Raw genomic sequence first — 19,934 nt, 5'->3', positions numbered from 1 at the left:
TTTTGAGGCGTTTTTATTTCGTTGGGAGTGAGAAACTTGGTTGTCGACATGCCGCCCCTGTGTAAGTTAGGTAGAACATTAAGACACCTGCACTTTCACTAATTTGTACTCGTTTGCCAAGGCCTTCTGCCCTAACGAATTCATTGTCATAGATTACATAACTGTAGACTCCTGTCAGAAATCCTGTTTTATTTTTTGACAGAACATAGAATCCATAGATCTGATTGGTCAGTTGTGGGGAGAGTATATACTGGTATTAAGAGATTTGTTTTGAAGCAGACGCTTAAAAAACTTGTACGTGGGAAGGTCTGCTCGCAACATGAGGATGATCGTGGGTCTTCCCCGAACTCTGTCCGGTTTCCTCCCACCAAAATGCTGGCATCTGTCATATAAGTGAAATTTTCGTGAGTACGGCATAAAACACCATTCACGTAAATAAATAAATAAACAAAAACTTGTGTAGAGACGACTTGGAAGCCGCACAACTACGAGCAGTTCTAGTTGGGGCGAGCAGTCCTACTGACATGTTGATGAACGGACCATGGCCTATGTAGCCACAGGCCTATGCTGCACAGCTAAATTAGAACATAAGTTTCGTTAGCGCTTCGCCCTTAGAGCATTTTACAGCAGCTAGAGAGAAGAAAAACGAGGTTCACACAGAGGTTTGCACAGCAGTTTTTATTCGTTCATACCCGAATAATACTAAAAAATATGTCAACACTAATGATTTAATTTAAGAAATAAAATAATATAAGCCCATTAAGGAAAATCAGGCGGCCAATGAAATTGGCGATCAAACCGCTATCAAAGCCACGCGCAACGCAGGCGACATGACAGAGAAAAGTTTACATCAGCGGGTAGTTTTTGAAAGAATTATTATGTTGCCAAACAGATTGTGGAATCTAAGAGAAATCTCAGTACAGAAAATGCAGAAGTTGTTGAATTTATTTGTTCTGAAACGCTTTGAAGGGAACGTTTGGAGAGATGTTTGGAGTGTGAATGTGAGTTACTCAGTACAAGAACTGTAGTAGTGCTGGTGGTGGTATGTTGTTGTTGCATGCAGAGGTTATGCCGGCTGCATGGCGCGTTTAGTTGTAACATTTGGAATATACATGTATGTCAGTATATCTATTGTAGGAGGAAAACCGTTTTTTTTAGACATCAGTTCTTGGGGGATTTTGAGTAAACTGGATAGTTCAGTTTCGGCGGCATCACTCGCAGCGGATATACATCTGCCGAAGTCAACGGGACAGGTTGATCAAACTCATTGCTGGGGAACCACACCGTTTATAGCAGCCTTGATTTCTGCCAGACTGTCCTCAGAATTTGTATTCATACTCCAGTGTGTGAAGATAACACAAACGAAAGCAGACATGTTTGTCATTTTACATAACGTGGCTTCAGTTTTTTAATTCCCTTCCTAGAACGAAAATAGTCGTACGTGGGCGTGGTTTAGTTGTTTCGGTTTATTGGAGACATTTGACCAATCAGATTGCACCTTTCGATCGCAATCTCTGGGTGAAAATTAAATCATTGTTTCAAACTGTAAATGTAAAATGAAGTATCCTAATTTGCGTGAAGCCTCTGTCAGCTAAGTTCAAGTAGATAAGCAGGAAAGCAGGATATTATCCTAGCTTTGGAGGCGATCCAACAAGTCTAAACTGATCTGTGGTAGTACAGCCGGCACTGCAGGGAGAGCAGTTAACAAAGTCTGGTAGTTATTTGTTCAGAGGGAAGTTTGGTGTGGTGTGGATTTCTGTTTGCTGATTGTCACAGCCTGCCACAGCCACTGAGCTGGTCGCCCCTGTATTTTTACCTGTCCAGCACTGTGAACAGCTTTACCTGTAGCCAACGTCCTCTGGTGTTTGTGTCGTCTAACAGCGCCGGCAGTCCTTGTTTGCTAAGCCCTGTATAGATTGTGTCAACAGTGATATAACACTCAGTTATTTATTAGGACTGTAATACTTAATGTGCACTCGTGGGCAGTAGGATTCACAAACATTTTATGCCATTCCCTGTGGAACTTAGCATTTTAGTGAAAGTACATGTAGAAGAACAATTGCTTGTCAAAGTACACAAGAAATATGACTACATTCACCCCAAGAACTAAGACTTCCTTTGAACAGTACTATGATCAGTAAGTATCAGCTTGTTTATCATTTAATATGCAATAAATAATTTACTGTCTATTTCCATTTTTATATTAGTATAAATTGCTTTTTGAATGATAGATGGCCTTTAAATATAAGTATATATATGTTATATATGAATCTTTTTTTAACGCCTGCCAATTTCAAAGCATCAAAATTATACTTCTTTAAGATTATTATAAAAAACTTAACATGATGTCAAAAGCTTTTCTGAAATCTTTACAGCTAACTAATTTTCTCTTATTGTTGACAGTAGTTCAGTTAAATTAAACTTTGAGGTCTATTTTCGACAATTTCTGATATTTACCAGCCTCAACGTTTGATTTGTGCAAATATTCTACTCTTTTAGGGCCTTTTAGCAAAAATGTATACCTGTCAAAAACCTGAAAATATGAATGTAAATATTGTATGTAATGTTTTAAACTTAATGGGAAAACCTAGTTATTAATGTGGAACAAGTTTGTCTGGAAAGGATTAAGGGACATCACTGGTGGAAACATTCCATGAAAAGGTTTGTCTTGCAAACTTTAGCAATGAGTTTTGTTTGAAGTTCACGAGAATATTCCTACTCTTGGTAATTTGCCCCAGCAGATATAAAGATTTTCAGGTTGTTGTTTCAGCTGTTTTATATTGATACAGGAATCACCATTTATACATGTAGCTGTTAGATTGGCAAGCCAAAGTACTATGAGAGAAATATTTCCACGTTTTGTTTTTACAAGTGCTGTATTTCAGCTTAAGTTTAGCACTTCATAATTTCTTATCAAAAATCTTCAGCTTTGGAATGAAAAGTATCATTTTAAGGCCTTTAGTTTATATGCTCCTGACAGTGCATTTTTTACATATCAAACTTCAGGGGAAATGCAGTAGATTCTTGCTTTTTGTATGGAACTTTTTATTTTTGTGTTCACCCAACTGTCAAAACTGTGTTGACCCATGTAAGCCTGCTTGCCACGATGCAGTATTTTGGCTATGGTGTAAAATCACAGTCATACATGTATTCATTCCATTTGTGTATTTGCCCAACCTTGTTGTGATGGAACAACCTTCATAATTAACTAGGAGTAATTGTCAGGCACCATTTTGCATGCACTGTAGTGTAAAATGTAAATTATAAATTGATTAGCCAGGTCCAGATAGTCATTACATGCATTATAGTGTGCAGTCAGTCAAATCTGTACCAGAACAAATCTGGTAATTTTACAGGCCAGTGCAAGCATGCAGTGTCCTTCACAGCTTTTTGTGTTCCCATTTTTAACCATGCACTATTCACCCACATATGTACATGTATGTCTGACAATAAGAAAGTGATTTTATATAATGCATGCTGCTAGAATAGACTCCTGTTTACTCGACCCTTTTGTATTCACAACACTGCAGGTTTGTATCTATGGGCTTTGTTCAAGATGTGTCTTTATTAAGTACTGAGATGACAGACAGCTTTGGCCATGGACCAAGAGAGCAGGCCTGCAATCAGCAATCACTGCAATTATACATTTTGAGGCACAAAATTATTGATTTAGGACTAATGTTGCTGATTTAGGATCAAAATTGCATGACCATAAAGGATAAATTGATTTAATCTGGCTGACCAGTTCATACAAAGAAGGAAAGTAAAATGACTGTCATGAGTTAATGTGGAAATCAGTTCGAAAGGATATGTAACATTTTTGCATTTTAATAGGATTGTCAGAGTCCTAGCATATTTGGTGTCAGACCTGGAAATTTATGACCTATTTCAAATCCTTTCAAAACAATATTTTAGTTGTGGTAATGACAGTGGTCATATCTAATGCATGCATATGTACCATAATGTATCTGACTCGAATAACCATCAAATACATGTACATTTTGGGCAGTGAAAAAAAATTGATGATGTATACTATTAAAGTAAGAACTTGGTAGCTATGTAGGCCAGCTATTTTCTATCCATTATTTTGTCTGGAAAGTTATTGTACATGTATTTATGACGATGAATGAATTAGACATATTGCATTGCTACCAATTCATATGATGCTGGCATGCTTCATGAAGACAATGACATGTTAAGCCCTTCTGTTCATAATTTCAGGATTTCCTTTTCAGCTCCTTCTCCTTCACTCCCAACTCTCTCTTTCTCTCCCTGGCGCTGTTGCCTAAGCCTAAATGTAATATAAATTGAATGAGCTTACTTCACTTACACCTGGTTTGACTGCAGGGTAATATATATATATATATATATATATATATATATATTTTCCTTTAATATATATTACCCTGCCAATGAAGTTTACGTGAAAAAAGTTTAGGTAAGAAATGAAAATGAATTTAAGTCAGTACATGCATGTACATGCACATGTATGCATTGTACCTGTGCACTTGATGATTGTGACTGATCATTACATGCACTTGTAAAATGCCACCACTTATACTTATAGGTACCGCTATGTGGTGTGAAAACAAGATATTGATATTAAATATGGCATAAGAAGTGATAGGTTATAACTTAATCATAAACAATCATTCCACTCCGTCTTAACGAGCCATGTTGAACTGTTGGCCTACCAATGGCAGGCTGTTGGCTCACAGCTGAACTGCCTGTAGAGCCCCATTACACTGTATTGTACAGTAAAAGAGAAGTACTGTAGTGTGCATATTGCAAAATATACATCATTTCATATGTACATTATTCACAAGGTGTTTTGTTTTTCTTTTCCTTTTTTTTCCCGGTCCGGTTTGACAGAGCAAATGACTCATCTTATACATTTTTTTATTTCATTCGGTTGTACACTATGCTCATAAATAGCAAAGAAGGCAGTCAGGTACGTGATGTGCTATAATGACTAACACCAGATAAACCAAAACTGATTAAATATTTGACTGCATTGCGAGTGTCCTTCTGTTACAGTTTGATATCCATACGAACAATTTATTTCAGAGAACAATAGCATGAGAAAAACACATGATTTCAAATTACATGTACATTACTTGATGTTGTTTTTACCCAAAGTACCCGGTATTTGAGGTAACATTTTGTTCACAGAAACGAAGGAACGTTATAAAATTTGGGAAGTGGGGGTGGGGGGAGGCAGCAGAAGTAGTTGGCCCCAGAAGCTCTCACTATTTATATCGCTGGAGAAACAGTTTAGGCTATTTTCTGGGAAAAAAAAAAATGTGATAAATCCGGGATAAACTGCATGTTGTGTATTAAGCATTTTTATTCAAACCACTTAGCCAATGTCATTTGGTCTATAAAAAAAAACAACAGTATTTCAGGATGGGGAGGGGGGGGGGGCTTAGTTCCCACATCTTTAATTTTGGAGGACCGGGGGGGGGGGGGGGGGGGGGGGATACTGTGATGGTACCATGTGATTTTGTTGTTTGTTTATGTTTATGGAGGTCTCTCACCAATGTGGCCGCAGTGGCTTTAAGTCCAGCTCATGCTGCCTTCCTATTTGGATGTCCCATATATAAGTGAAATACTCTTGAGCACGGTGTAAAAGACCTATCAAATAAATAAATAAATAAATTTCTGTTCATGAATTAATGTGTTCTTTACTTTACCTTTAGTTTGCCAAACAGTTACGAGCGTGAGGTGGCTCTCAGAGGCTTGGAACTCGGCAAGGAACATCCATATAGGCCTACACAGGTATATATTAAAGGTTCTGATCCCAAACTTTAAAGGTGACGTCATGACTTTGCAAAGATATTTTATCAGATTCAACTCAAAATGGTGCTTTCTGTGAGCTTTTAAGTCGGTGAATGAAAGAAAATTGTATGAAAACTTAATTTTATATTGGTAAACCATCATATTTTTGTTCAATTTATTTGTTAGTTTTAGTACAGCTTGATTGGTTTGGGAGCCCAACTGATTTCTGGAACTAAAATGGCTCTTGATGTCACCCTGTATAAGGAAAGAAAGACCCTGCATGGATCATGAAGTGATCTCAGATTTCAAATCACTTTAAAACTGTTATTTATGAAGTAACAAGGTCAAAATATTGCTTGTTTTTATTTTGCAGACAAACAATGTACCAGCAACGTTGCCATACAGAAGACCAGCAAGTCAACATGGTCAACTAGCATATGGACCTTGTGACACATCACTTTACAGCCAATCAGTTTGCAAATTACCCATCCAATTAGCATACAGGCCACCCGGCCAATTAGCATACAGACCACCCGGCCAATTAGCATATGGACCACCCAACCAGTCTGGATATAGACCTGCAAACCATTTGGTGTATAGCCCAGATCAGGATTTTCAACGTGGACAGTATTTGACAGATGATCATAACAAAGTATCCTTGCCAGAACATGAGGCTTATGAAGATGACCAGCAAATATTTGTCCCGAAAACAAGGAGCAAATCTGTAACAGAACCTGTGTAAGTATTAATGAGTAGATTCTATGTCTGTGTAAAAAATTTGTTAACGTCTGTCAAGTGTTCACCAAAATAGGAACAGATTAAATGAAAATAAGGGAGAAAAAAGGCCTTCTTAAAGATCTAATTTGAGCAAGGTAGATATCTTTTTATGTAGCATTTCAGGAGATTCCACGACCTCTACTGGTCCCGTGAACCCGGTGTCAGTAAGATTTCAATGGAGTTTGTATGGCTGTTCTGATGCATCTGTTTGTCACATGTGAGAAAGCTTGTCATTGACAGAGGTCTTACCTGCCAGGGCATTTTAGCTTTCTCTTGTCATAAAAGTGATCGTGGCTATAATTGTTGTAAGTCAAAGTGAAACGTTCTTTATTACAGTATGAAGCCCTGATCATCTATATAAATACAGTAGCATTATTTCTTGAAATGACAGAATGTAACTATAATTTGGATATTGAAGAATGTCCTGTGTGTTCGTCAGATTTCGCATGGGAAGTCATGGGGCTCCGTGGAAACATGTCAAGTCTGTCATCAACAGCTCAGGCAACCTTATGTGTTGGATAGATGGTAAGATACTCAGGTTTACTAACACTAATAAAGTGGTATAACTGAGATCCTGATCAGCATTAAAGTGCCATATCCTCACTGTTCTCCTGAAGACATGCATGACATGTGTGTAGGTCAGTGGGCATTGCTGGATGAATCTGTCATCATCCTATGGCACATTCTCCCTGCATCGCTGGAAGTATACATCTGATTAATAGATATGTATGTATGTATATATGTATGTATGCTTCGGGTTTAATGTCAGACTTTTTCAATATTATGACGAGGGGGAGTCATTAATAAGGTCTGTGTACATGTACTATGTCTTCTTGTGGCAGGGCGAGCCAAAGTGCTGCCACCACAGAAGTACCATGCCAAAGACTTGACACCCCACTCAGTCAGAGTATACCCATTTCGTTCCTCTATCCTGTCATTGCTGGGCCCTAAGCGAGTACCGTTTTTAAAGTCTTGGCTATGACCGGACCCGAGTTTGATCATGGACGCTCTAACTATTAGGCCACCCTAGCGGCATAATTGATAGATGTATATAAATAAATGATGCGTCTTTGAATGTTGTAATATCTGCTCAGTCTTACTGCAGCAGTTGAGGCCATTAGCCTTTGTATGCCACACATGATGTTTTACATCTGCATGAGTTTTACATCATGACATTTGATTTCACTATAGCTCTGGCATTATGTATCATGTATCAAATTTCAGTGGAAGCAGGTAGTGGCTGACAGAATGCCACGCACAGGCTCAATCCCAACCTTGGACAGGGAGAAAGAATTTTTGTGTTCCCTCACTCCAACTGTTCGTGTGAATTTGGCTACGACAAGTTGCCAACGATCAGTAATTTACCTCAGGCACTCCATTATCCTATGCCTATAAACCTGGAAACCATTTCATAATGGTAAAATACATGTAAACGAAATACCAAAATCATGTGTCCTTTTTCAATTTTCCACCAGGATGTGTGAAACAAGATGAGAACACCTTCTTTCCTATGTACTGGAGTCGAAACCAATCCAGGCAGATGTATCGCCCACAGGAAAGCAAATCCATGTTGAGAAACTCTTACAGCATGTACAAGGAAAGAGCCAGGGATGGCTTCAGGCAATGGCTGCCGAAAAAGCCTGCCGCCACCAAATTTACAGATTGTAAGTATTATCAAATGGGTTCACAATCACAGCTTGGACCCGTGGTAGGTCACTGGTATAAGTAGTGTCAGCATATACATGCCTGTTTTGCTAAAACAGATCAATTAAGCATGCCAAAAGATCCAGTGTGAAGAACTGGTATCAGATGTCCATGTACACTAAATCCTCAACCTTTTCTCATATAAAATAGCAACTTTAATAGTAAATTTAAAATTTAAAAGTTAAAAATAATAATAATGAATATAGTTGCTAAAGCAGCGATGCAGGGCATCAGGCCAGTATTCCCGGCCTGTGCAGTGCCACTTCCAGTGTACTTACATTGATATATAACGAACTAAAACCAACCTTAGAAAGTGCACATAATCGTAGCCATCAGTGCACGGTATGTACATTAAACAGCATGTATATGTAGATGTGCCAAATGTAGTAAATCAACGTTTAGACAATATTTGAAGGCGAGCATGTCCTGGGCGATTTTCAGCATACATACAGTACGTAATTGTAGCCCTTTTCACGCAGCGATTTTCAGGTTTACTGTAACAATTTTCTGTCATGTAACCTGCAAATATGGGAGAAATTCCCACAAGTCCATTTCCCACAAAAAAATGGCTTGACTACTCACTCAGTACTACTTAGTAATCATTGAATAGAGTTAATTGCCTGAAGACTAGAGTTGTGAGCCTTCAAACTGTGGCAAGGTGTCACTAGGCGCTTGTACTTTGTTGCCACGAGTGGTCTCGCAAAAAAGGAACTTTCTAAATCTGTCTGTGGACATCGAGCCTGCAGTGCTATCTACCACGATGGACAGGAAGTAGCACAGCCAATGAATTACATTTATGACAGAAAGGTCCTTGAACAAGGAACTTGTGAATCATATGAAATTCGGATTCTAAGATTGCGTTTGATTGCAAGGCTGGTGTGGAAGTTGTATTTAACACATGCTGCATTGTACTATTCGGGTAGGGGAGATAACTCAATCTGACAAAGTTTAGAGCAACTAGTTCTCTCCCTTTCATTCACAGACAGTTCATACATTTTAAACAAGAAGGTTTAGGGATTATGGTAATTTTCAGTTTACAGAGTAAATGAAAATGTATAAAACCTGCAAGAAACACCAAAATTTACGTGATGAAATGCCATTAATACTAACATTATTACAGATAAATTGGTTCCTATAGAAGAAATTTTTGGGAACTGAAAAAGCCATCGTTTCCCATGTCAATATGAAATTGACATGAAATTGAAAAAGCGTTACCCAGCTATACTGAAAACCCCATGTCTGAATTGCATTTTTTTCACAGTTTGATTGCAATTTTCAACATTGGTACATGTATACTTTGCAAGATAAAAATAAGACCGGATTCGTAATCAAACCACATCAGGTAACATGCTTAGAATCTTGAAATTACAATGTTTCGTTTTCATGTGACATCACTTCTGCTGTATTAGTAAAAATTTAATTTTCATACACTTTCCATTTTCTTTCCAAATAGTCTTCAGGGAGCTCTTGTTATGTGTGTTAAATTTCAAGTCAGTGGGGTTCTGACAAAAATGACTCTCAAATCTTTTCACTTCAACTCAAAATGGTTGCCAAGTCACATGACCCAAATTTATACATGCCAAAGTTCGTCTCGCGGTATATGACATACCTAAGTTTTATTTCTCTTCATCCTTCATAGCTTTAGGAAACTAAACCATTTCTGGTTATGTCGAATTTGTCTCTTTTCCTTGGGATAAACAAATTATTTGGTCACATTACATTTTCATCCAATAGCAAGTTGGTACAATTTTCAACACTGAAATTTTCATTATAACCCTGAACGTGCTTAGGCGTTGTGCAACTGCTCTTAAATTTCAGCTCTGTGAAATCAGCCGTTCTGGAGAAGAAAATTTTTCAGCTTTGGTACAAAATCCAATATGGCTACCATGTCATGTGACGAAATATTTCCGAAGGGCTTACAAGCACTTTAGATCCTTTCCTAAACCATACTGAAGTTTCAGTTATGTACGATTTATTGTTTTTGTTGTAGAGTGCCTCACAAAATTGCTGAGAAGAATAATAATAATTCGAACAGATACAATAGGGATTCAAGTCTGAATGGTTTGAACCCTTAATGATAATCCTCATGATTTCATTAGGGATTCAAGCCGGAAAAGCTTGAACCCTTAGAGAATATAGAGCTTTGAGGAAAATGTTAATTTAGTAATTCAGTCTGAAGAAAATATGACAAAATAAACACCTGTACACACGGAAAGGTTGAGGATTTAGGGTAAACATAAGAAGCATGTCATATAATTGTGTTCTTAATAGCAGTACTTGTGAATATTTATTTTTATTTCGTTCTGTTTTTTGTGCTCTTCTCAAAAATATTTCACTTATATGATGGCGGCCAGCGTTATGGTGGGAGGAAATCGCACAGAGCATGGGGGAAACACTAGCTCTGAAATTGGCTGGCTGTATTCCCAGCTTAATTAGCTTCCACATTAACCGCTCTGAATTGTGACATTCACTAACCTGTAACTCGGCCCTTTCAGCCGCGCTGTCCTAAAAGTGTATGCCACAAAAAGTGTTCGGTGATCTTCAAGAAATGCTGAATTCAAATCACCTCATTATGTGGGAATAATAAAGTCATAATAACATAGCAAATAACAGATATAACAGACGCACCCACTCGGAGAGCATCAAAACACCTCTTCAACCGCCGTTTTCGAATTTCGTGACTCTGTTCCTAAGTTGGACTAGCCTGCTCTTCCCAAGATTAAGATCATCTCCATTTTTCACTTAATTATAGTTACTTAGTGTTCATTACTAACACACAGATTAAGGGTAAGACTTCTAAACAATATGTAAATTGCACTTTAGACGGTGTACATCCCATTGTTTACAGTCAAATCATTCCATGAATTATCTTTTTCTGGACAATGCCGAGTGCGGCTGACTCAAATTGAATACGGCAGTTTGCGAAGTTTGGCTTGCTGCTGATGTAATGTAACAGGTGTGCATTTGTGTTAATTGTGACATTATGGTGAATCTTTTCACGAATAACAAAGTGATATTAAGTTAGAAGTAATGTAGGATTAATTTAAAGGAAACCTGTTTTTTAGCGTACTGCTTTGACATGTACGGACAGCACATTCGAAAAGTCTGAGTGCCAGGTTAGTCATTGAAAGAGTACAGATCTGTATTTCTGAAAGCTAAGCTGGGAAGAATGAAAACAAATTTCACATCTAGGGAAACACAACCATCATCAGGTTGTGGACAGACATTCCCATGTATGGCTGGGGACCACTTTGGTGGCCTAATTGTTAGAGCGGAGGCCCAACTTGTGAATAAAGCACGCACCTATTAATAATAAAGCTATTTCCTTAAATTTCATCATGGAGCGCCGTTCTGACTTGGCTTAATCATTCTTCAAGCTCCAGTTCATTGACCCTGGAATTGTGGGGTTGCCTTTTCTTGTCCATAACTCCATTGTTTGACAGACAGTTTAGTTGGGGTTTCTCAGCTACATGTACTTGATGGTGAATGTTTTTCTCGGGGCTGTCTTCAGTTTCCTCCATCCACAAACCTAACGCCCATAATTAAATAATAAACATGTAAGTATACAAGTATATTCTTGAGCATGGAACTAAACCACTGTAAGGAAAATAATAATAAAGAAATCTGTCCTCTCTGAATGTTTCAGATACGAAGGTGCATGTCCACGGTTACTAGGCGACTTTTGACATTTAATGTCACGGCACAAGATTGTGAAACTCATACCCACAATGTTATTTTTAAAATATCGAAAGAGCACGTGACTGTTTAAGGAGTTTTATATTCACCAGTAATAATTCATGTAGTTAGAATGGGTTTAACCACTACCATGCCTTTTGTCTACCCGAAAATGTAAAATCATCCGAAAATGTAAAGTAATTGCCAGGATTAACATTTACCAAAACATTATTCGAACATGTAAATGTGATCTGTTTTCAGCCACAGTGAAGGGTTTAAATTTGTAATAAGTATTGTATATTTTCATGTCAAGTTTTGAGACAGTTTTATATTATATTGTTATTGACAATTATTTTATATTTTCAGGCGATTTTACATTTTCATGTTGTACACCCTCTGCCCTTCACAAATAAAACAATCGTTGTAGACATGACAAATGTATTTCATCTTTCTTGACTCTTATTGGCCCCGATAGCAAAGTTGGTGGAGCATCCGCTTCGGAAGCGGTAGATCCGGGTTCAATCCTCAGTCGACGTCACACTCAAGACCTTAAAAAAGGAAGTTGTAACTTCCTCGCTTGGCATTCAGTATCAAGGGGATAGTGCAATGACTGGTTGAACCATATCAGTATAATGGCTCAGGCGGGGTGGCTTACTTACCTTTGGTAAGGCATCTCAGTGAAGCAGCACTAGGTAAAAGAGCCGTTGGAAATCTGTCCTGCAACAAGGAGGCACATTACACACACTTTGAGGATTCCTTTGTCGTCCTACGACTGAAAAATTGTTAAGTACGACGGTTAAACTCCAAGCACTCACTCTTTCTTGACTGTTGAAATTTTAGGTTAAATCTTTACCATTCCAGTTCCTGGACAAGGGTAAATTTTCTATTCACAGTAGATTGGAGAACTATTGATTATCTTGTGCGCATGTACGGCTTGTATGCTTCAATATATCTGCTGAAACAAGTTCACGACCATGTATCAAATGCTGCCAATCTTCGACTCCTAGCCCTTGAACAATGAGCTTGTGGACTCTTTACACACAGGTCAAGCTGCACCCCTAGATATCAGGGACAGACAAATAATAATAATAATTCAGTTAATAAGCATGTACAGATAATTTATTAGAGGCTCTGAAGAATGGAAATTAATCATTGTTGAACTTTTCTCTGAATATTATTAATTCTGTGCCAATCCTAGTTTCATATGTGTGCTCGTAGCTTCATGTGCTGAATTTGCTATGTACTAATGATCAGAGAAAACTACCACAGTTATCGGACATACCTGCGGTCAAGATAGACAGGACACACATATACACTGAAAACCGCAATTGAATACGTAATTGTATTTGTTACTGCGTCCGGTTGCCAACTTTATGTGTAAGTACCATGAGCTATCTGTACATTTCCCACCAATAAAACACACTTCTCTACAGTGCTTGCAGAAACAGCAAGGTGTAACAGCCAACAACCAGAAGAGTACCCTGCTTAAACAGACTTGTCGGGGCAGGAAAATCTCACTCTTCAGTGGATTAGTCTGGAGTGTCTACTAATCTCTGTCCTGCAGGCGGTTTGTACTTGGAAAAACGTGACGTTTATTGGACATAATAACACTAAATGATCACAATTTTTATACATGTATATCTTTATTAACTTTCAAAAAAAAATGATTGAATTTGACGACATTACATAGTACAGACTTCTCTTGAATTGTTTCATTAAAATAATGTTACACGCAATAACACAAAGTCTCTTTCGTTTTGATAAGTGTCCTTGGTGAGATTTTACGTGTGACATTTAATGTTTGTCATGTCTCATTCAGTGCACTTGGGTTGAATGATAAAATGAATATTTCCAATCAGAATATGAAGCTGAGATGAAACAAACTTATACAGGAGAAAGAGCTAAATATGATGGACAAATATCTTTAATAGTTGCTGTTCCACAAAACTATTACAAAGCAACAGATGGGCTTCAAGGAAAGGACATGCTGCGATTTTCATTGACAAAGGGCCAGGGCCTCGGCTCCACAAAGCTTTGTATGCAAAGCTGATCTTTACTGCCCTGAGAACATTAACCTGCGCTGTTCTAATAGTAACAATCACTATCATTTTAAATCAGCACCAGAGCTTAAGCCTCTTCTCGGAAATGTCACCAGCGAAAAGAAATATGCAGATGAGAAATCATTTGCTTTGTCTTCTTGAAGCACTGTTTTACTATCATCTGAACAGTTTCACCACCAGACTGTGCTCTAGATACCGGTCCACAAGTCAGTATGTGTGACTCTAGGAGACACAGCTGATTTCTCCAGTCGTCTTCCTCTGAGCAATAGTGACTAAAGGTGCGATCTTAAGACTTTTCAATCTAAATCAAAATCAAAAATTTCTATCATTAAAATTTGGTATGTTCTTTTCGGTTATTTAAGCTGAAAATTGTTTTACAATAACTTATCTAGAATTAAACATTGTAATGCAGTGTTTCGACCTTGTTAAGTAAGAAATATATATTTCAACGTTACTTTAAATTTTGCCTTAGGTCTAAGATCGCTTCATGATCCCAGGGGCCAAGAGTGTTGTGATATCAAGTCATTAAGTTTCCAGGAAAAGCCTTACCCAGTCGTATGCATATATGAGCATGGTTTGGTTTTAAACAGCTTTTTCAAGATGCAGGATTTATTTCATAAACAAATGGTTTACAAAGACATTTTTGTTAACCATGACATCAATACTTTTGACTTTAAAGTTTTAATCTTAAATGCTGAGAAAGGACCAGGGTATACATTTCGAGAGTGTGATCCAATAGATAACTTACATCTACAGTGAATGATTTTTCAGTATACTTGACACAGACTTGATGCAGAACCCAAGCACATTTATTCAATTCAGACGTGACACCAGGCTCCACCTTTCGCAAACATGCACAACCGTGCACAGATTTCAAAACATGTATGAAAATGTTAGAAAAGACTGAGTTTTCACTGTCTTACGGGAGTAACTCCACCACTACACTGCCCTTGGTAAAGGCAATAAAAGCTTATCCGCATCATTCAACAAGCAGAAAACTATTTCGTTGTGGCCAGTGGGTTGCGCAGGACCAAAATAACAGAATCCCCTCGAAGAAACATCTTGGAAATGTAACGATCTTTGTTCACAGGCTTTGACTTCTTCTTTCCTTTCCCTGTTTTGGGTACTTCAGTCCACATCTCTTTAACATTTTCCAAAACCATGTTACAGTGTCTGTAATCAGAGAAAATTTGAAGTTATACATATGCTTTTCACACAAATATGGAAAGTATGCATGATGTCATTATTGCTTACTTTTCATACAGAATTTCAGACTACATGTACATGACCATGCGCTTCTGTGTGTCCTTAACTACACATGATGAATCTGAACTCAATCAGATGAATGGCTGTGGTGAAAAATGAAGGAGACATTCCCTATTTAGAGTTAAATACATGTCTATTTATTTATTTATTTATTTATTTGATTGGTGTTTTACGCCGTACTCAAGAATATTTCACTTATACCACGGCGGTCAGCATTATATTGTGGGAGGAAAACGGACAGAGCCCAGGGGAAACCCACGTCCATCCACAGGTTGCTGACAGACATTCCCACATAAATACATGTATATGACACACTAGTAATGGTTAGCATTACACTAATAATAATTAGCTTTTATAGTGTTGATTTTTTTTTTTTTTTTTTTTTGATTGGTGTTTTACGCCGTGCTCAAGAATATTTCACTTATACGACGGCGGCCAGCATTATGGTGGGTGGAAACCGGGCAGAGCCCGGGGGAAACCCACGACCATCTGCAGGTTGCCGACAGACCTTCTCATGTACGGCCGCCAGCATGAGCTGGACTTGAACTCACAGCGACCGCATTGGTGAGAGACTCCTGGGTCATTACGCTGCGCTAGCGGTTTAACCGACTGAGCCATGGAGGCCCCCCTTTATAGTGTTGAAGCCTTCAACAAATGCACTCTTTAGTCTCCATGTTTAAGCATGTAAATCCGCTGGAGGTTTGCAGCTACGCTGTTTATGCATAGACAATTCCTGAAATTAATTCAGTAACTGACTCTTGGCCAGTAAAAACACAGGCTACTGCTACTTTTTCAACATTTTTATATAAAGAGTTAGTATAAAACCCTCTCGGGTAAAGTGACAACAGGCCTGATTTCACCAGTTTCGCACGACCACATGACTAATATGGGTGTTTCCAGTTTAAACCCTTTGATCGAAATGGTAGAAAAAGTCCAACTGTATCATGTGAACTGTCAAAAATGTTAGGCAACTATTTCTGATCACATTAACTATAACACTGGTGTCTGAAAAACATTTCATAACAAGTAATTTGGACTAGACGAATGATGAAGAAAATTTAGAAGCTCAACATTTGTGAACTTGAAAAGTTCTTAAAAGAAAGAGGTGTCATTTGTACCTCTGGAACAAAGTGAGACAGGCGATCGATAAATTAATGTCAACAAAAATTGCATAACATGTTTTATGAGTCACATGACACAATAGGACTGTTTTTATCTTTGATGACAAAATAGTTCCAACTCGAAAGTCCCCTTTTGGCATTTAAGGGGTCTCGCAAAATCACGCAGGCAGGACAAAGTGGGGGCTCTTGCGAACTGACACAGGTAAAAAGCATCGACTCAATGGTGGTCTAATCAATTGGGCTTATTTTGCCAGTATCACACTGTTATCACTGCTCTGGTTTTCCTCTCTGCTGTAGTCTTTTACATGCTGAGAATCCAATCTGATAGGCTTCGCTACAACATATTTCAATCGAAAGCAGGATACTCAAGCTTTCTACAAAGGATCATACTTTACTATTTTAATCAGATTTCACCGAATAACATGGAGACCAAAATAACAATACTGCATGAAGGGCTGGTGTTAGACATCTGAGAATTTTATCCAATCAAATACGTTGCTATCAGACTGTGCGGCCATAAGCTGTGACGTGGTCTTTACCCATTCACTCATGAAGTGACACATGATAACGCAAAACTACTGCATAAGACATCAGTTTGAAATTGTTTACGATGATTTAGTTATGTGTATTCGAAGGGCCATTTCATAAAGTGTTGTTGGGCGGGTCTGTATCATTTACAGACCACCACAGACGTACAATCAGGTGATTTACAAGCTATGTAATATTCAACCACAGTGGAAAAAATATTCTTCAGGATGTCCAATTTCTGAGAAAACTATACTTATCACTTGGGCCTTCATCGCCAAAGTCCACAACTTTTATCTGCCCTAGACTATTATACGGGCAATACCTTCGACGTTATGGATCTAGGGTAAATGTGAAGTAACTTTGCTGTCGATAATGGACACGTGCTGAAGCAGTGTCAAGACAAAGTTTCACTAAACTTTTACTGGATTGAAAAAAAATCTAAAGAAATATTTAATGCCAGTTTAAGACACTTTGAATGGTAGTCTTTCAGTGAACATAAATATTAGTCAGAGGCTGTCTTTCACTTTAATGCACTAACCTATCAAAAGCCTTCACCCTTCCCAGGAGTTTCTTGTTGTTTCTGCAGTTGATGAGGACCTGTGTATTGTTTTTCACAGACTGTGTGAGCACTGACAGAGGTCCTGTGTTGAACTCTTCCTGTTCTCTCTGAGCCAACTCCTCTGGGGTCATCTCACTCTTGGGCTTAGCCATCAAGGCCTGTAAACCAGCAACGGAATCAGTACTGAGTTTCTCATAGTGGAAATGTGCCTTTCCACACACTTACCCGATAGAGACTTTCCACAGTTGATCTACATATGCCATGGAAGCTTTACACTTACTGCTATGTAAATTAGTAGTCATGCAAAGTTATTTATTTGATTGAAGTTTTACGCCACGCTCTAGAATATTTCACTTATTTGTAGAAAAGTTTTCTATCATAATATGGACTGGAGAGAATGGCAACAATTCAGCTGACTTATATTCATAGCTTTGAACTGAAGTGATGTCATAGCTGCTCTGTTCCCATATATCAGCACTATCTTTGGTACATGAGGAGATGCCAGAGGTTCAAACAAAGCAAATTTATTCATTTATTTAATTACAGTTTCATACCATACTCAAGAATATTTCACTTATACAATACTATAAAGAATTTTGAAAACAAAATCTTCTTGGAAGAAACCAGAGTAAGTCCAGCCTTGAAATATAACAGGTTTAGCGCCCTGTAGTATGTAAAAAAAACAACAAAAAACAAAAGTCACCAATGTTTTCCAGGAACAGTTTTATTATTATTCCTATGTTGGCCTTGTCACTTGAATGTGGAAGGCCAGTCTGAGGTGTGACTGCACTGCCACCCAGCTGATTCTAGGACAGATCTCAGACGGGGAATTTGAGTGTGCATATCTTGGATTAAGATATGGTCTATTTTTTCAACAATTTACTGTCCTCAACATTCATTCAATGAACTGAAAAATCCAATCAGTCCATTCCATAAAGCACTTTGCGAAACTAAGTTAGCCTCTAACTCCACTGCACACATTGATTTCTCACGGATTCAGTGAGCAAGTGCTTGGGTTTAAACGTCGTGCTCAACAATTTTTCAGTCATATGACGACGAAAGGATCCTTAGGGTGTATATAATGTAGCTCCTTGTTGCAGGGGGAATCTCCACCGCTCTTTTATCTAGTGCTCTTCACTGAGACAACTTACCGAAGGCAAGTAAAGAACCCTGCCCGAGCCATCATACTGATACGGGTCACTATCCCCTTCATGCTGAACGCCAAGCGAGGAAGTTACAACTTCCTCTTTAAAAGTGTAAGGTGCAATTTTAAGGAGCAATTTGACCCAGGATTGATCCTAGATCTACAGCTCCCGAAGCGGATGCTCTACCAACTGTGCTATCCGGGCCGGTTTCTCATCGATTGAGAAGAAAAAAATATTTTCTATCACTCCTATCCATTTCAGATTTGTTATGTGCAGAAAATATGAAAAAGTGTTGACTTTTCTCTCTTGAAAATTGTGGTGTGCAGTCACGACACATTGGTTGCATCTAAAATCAGATTGTAATCTGAGATCAAGGGTGGAAAACGTGGAAGACAGCTGCGCAGATGATAGCCTCATGCCTTGACTAAAACCTGGGTATATTCTTCCTTCTATTCTACCTCCATGTTGACTGATGAAATCATCAATGAAATTAAGACTTAGTGCATAGGCCTATCTTGTTGGGTTAATTTACATATTTTTAGCTTGCGGTTCCGAGATTTTAGTACATCGCACTCGCAATGACAGCACAAGGTTATTTTGATGGGAGACTCAGAAGGAAATATTTCCATGGATTTCAGCCACATTTTAACGCAGAATGGATTTATACTTGAAGAAATGGTAATAAAGATTCTATTCTCCACAATCTACATGAGAAACACAGTGTGCTGCTGTATTAAAGCAGATGTAAAGGCCCATTACATTCTGTAAAGTGCTTTGTTGTATGGATCAACTGGATTTTTCGTTCAATGATTAAAAATGAAGGCACGTAAATATCAGAAATTGTTGAATAGACTTCTAAATGTATTTTAATTGAACTACGATTAAGTTTGGGAACTAGGATTAAGTTTGGGAATCAGAATGGGCCTTATGTCTTTAACCTAGGTTGCCCAGAATGTGATCTGGCTTATAACCTACAGCATTCATGTACTCATCGAACGTACTTCCTAAATTACAAGCACATACTTTATCGCGTTTGCAAAATCAATGTTGATTTTCGCTTAATTTAATTAGTCTTCTGGTATAAACTACCTTTGTTGTTGTTGTTGTAAACACTATATAATTTGTGTTATGATACTGGTACCGCATTACTTCACACTTTCCGTTATACGAACATCAGCTGTCATCCAGAAACAGCCTCAGTCAGATACTTACGTCGACATTTTGGAGAAATAATCAAAGAGGGCCCACAAAATCTGATAAAGATGATGATTTTCGTTCCTTGCACTTGCCGCTTGCCGGTCGTTGTCTGCACGTTGGTGTG

General features: G+C 38.1%; 2 protein-coding genes across 2 annotated transcripts; one reads left to right on the top strand and one right to left on the bottom strand.

The window, feature by feature from the left end:
• Window positions 1-5,859: 5,859 nt before the first annotated feature.
• LOC135467157 (uncharacterized) lies at window positions 5,860-12,355 on the top strand. Its single transcript, XM_064744922.1, has 5 exons — window positions 5,860-5,871; window positions 6,152-6,516; window positions 6,995-7,080; window positions 8,031-8,219; window positions 11,906-12,355. The coding sequence occupies exons 1-5, from the start codon at window positions 5,860-5,862 to the stop codon at window positions 11,932-11,934; spliced, it is 681 nt and encodes a 226-aa protein (XP_064600992.1). The 3' UTR covers window positions 11,935-12,355.
• Window positions 12,356-13,572: 1,217 nt separating this feature from the next.
• Window positions 13,573-19,933, bottom strand: LOC135468236 (small nuclear ribonucleoprotein Sm D2). The gene is made up of 3 exons (XM_064746379.1): window positions 19,826-19,933; window positions 17,448-17,627; window positions 13,573-15,167 (listed from the first exon to the last, which is right to left on the bottom strand). Exons 1-3 carry the CDS (start codon window positions 19,831-19,833, stop codon window positions 14,993-14,995), a joined length of 363 nt encoding a protein of 120 aa, XP_064602449.1. The 5' UTR covers window positions 19,834-19,933; the 3' UTR covers window positions 13,573-14,992.
• Window position 19,934: the final 1 nt, after the last annotated feature.

The sequence above is a fragment of the Liolophura sinensis genome, chromosome 6 (assembly GCF_032854445.1).
Source record: "Liolophura sinensis isolate JHLJ2023 chromosome 6, CUHK_Ljap_v2, whole genome shotgun sequence".
In the NCBI taxonomy this organism is placed as follows: domain Eukaryota; kingdom Metazoa; phylum Mollusca; class Polyplacophora; order Chitonida; family Chitonidae; genus Liolophura; species Liolophura sinensis.
Note: the sequence above shows the minus strand (reverse complement) of the source record. Positions and strands in the feature narration are given on the sequence as shown.

What these genes read in the sequence shown, in the direction of transcription:
- LOC135467157 (XM_064744922.1), top strand. An exon ending in AAATCTGTAACAGAACCTGT is followed by an intron (nt 6,517 to 6,994) that starts GTAAGTATTAAT and finishes TGTGTTCGTCAG; the next exon opens with ATTTCGCATGGGAAGTCATG. An exon ending in CCTTATGTGTTGGATAGATG is followed by an intron (nt 7,081 to 8,030) that starts GTAAGATACTCA and finishes ATTTTCCACCAG; the next exon opens with GATGTGTGAAACAAGATGAG.
- LOC135468236 (XM_064746379.1), bottom strand. An exon ending in AGGGTGAAGGCTTTTGATAG is followed by an intron (nt 15,168 to 17,447) that starts GTTAGTGCATTA and finishes CTCTGATTACAG; the next exon opens with ACACTGTAACATGGTTTTGG.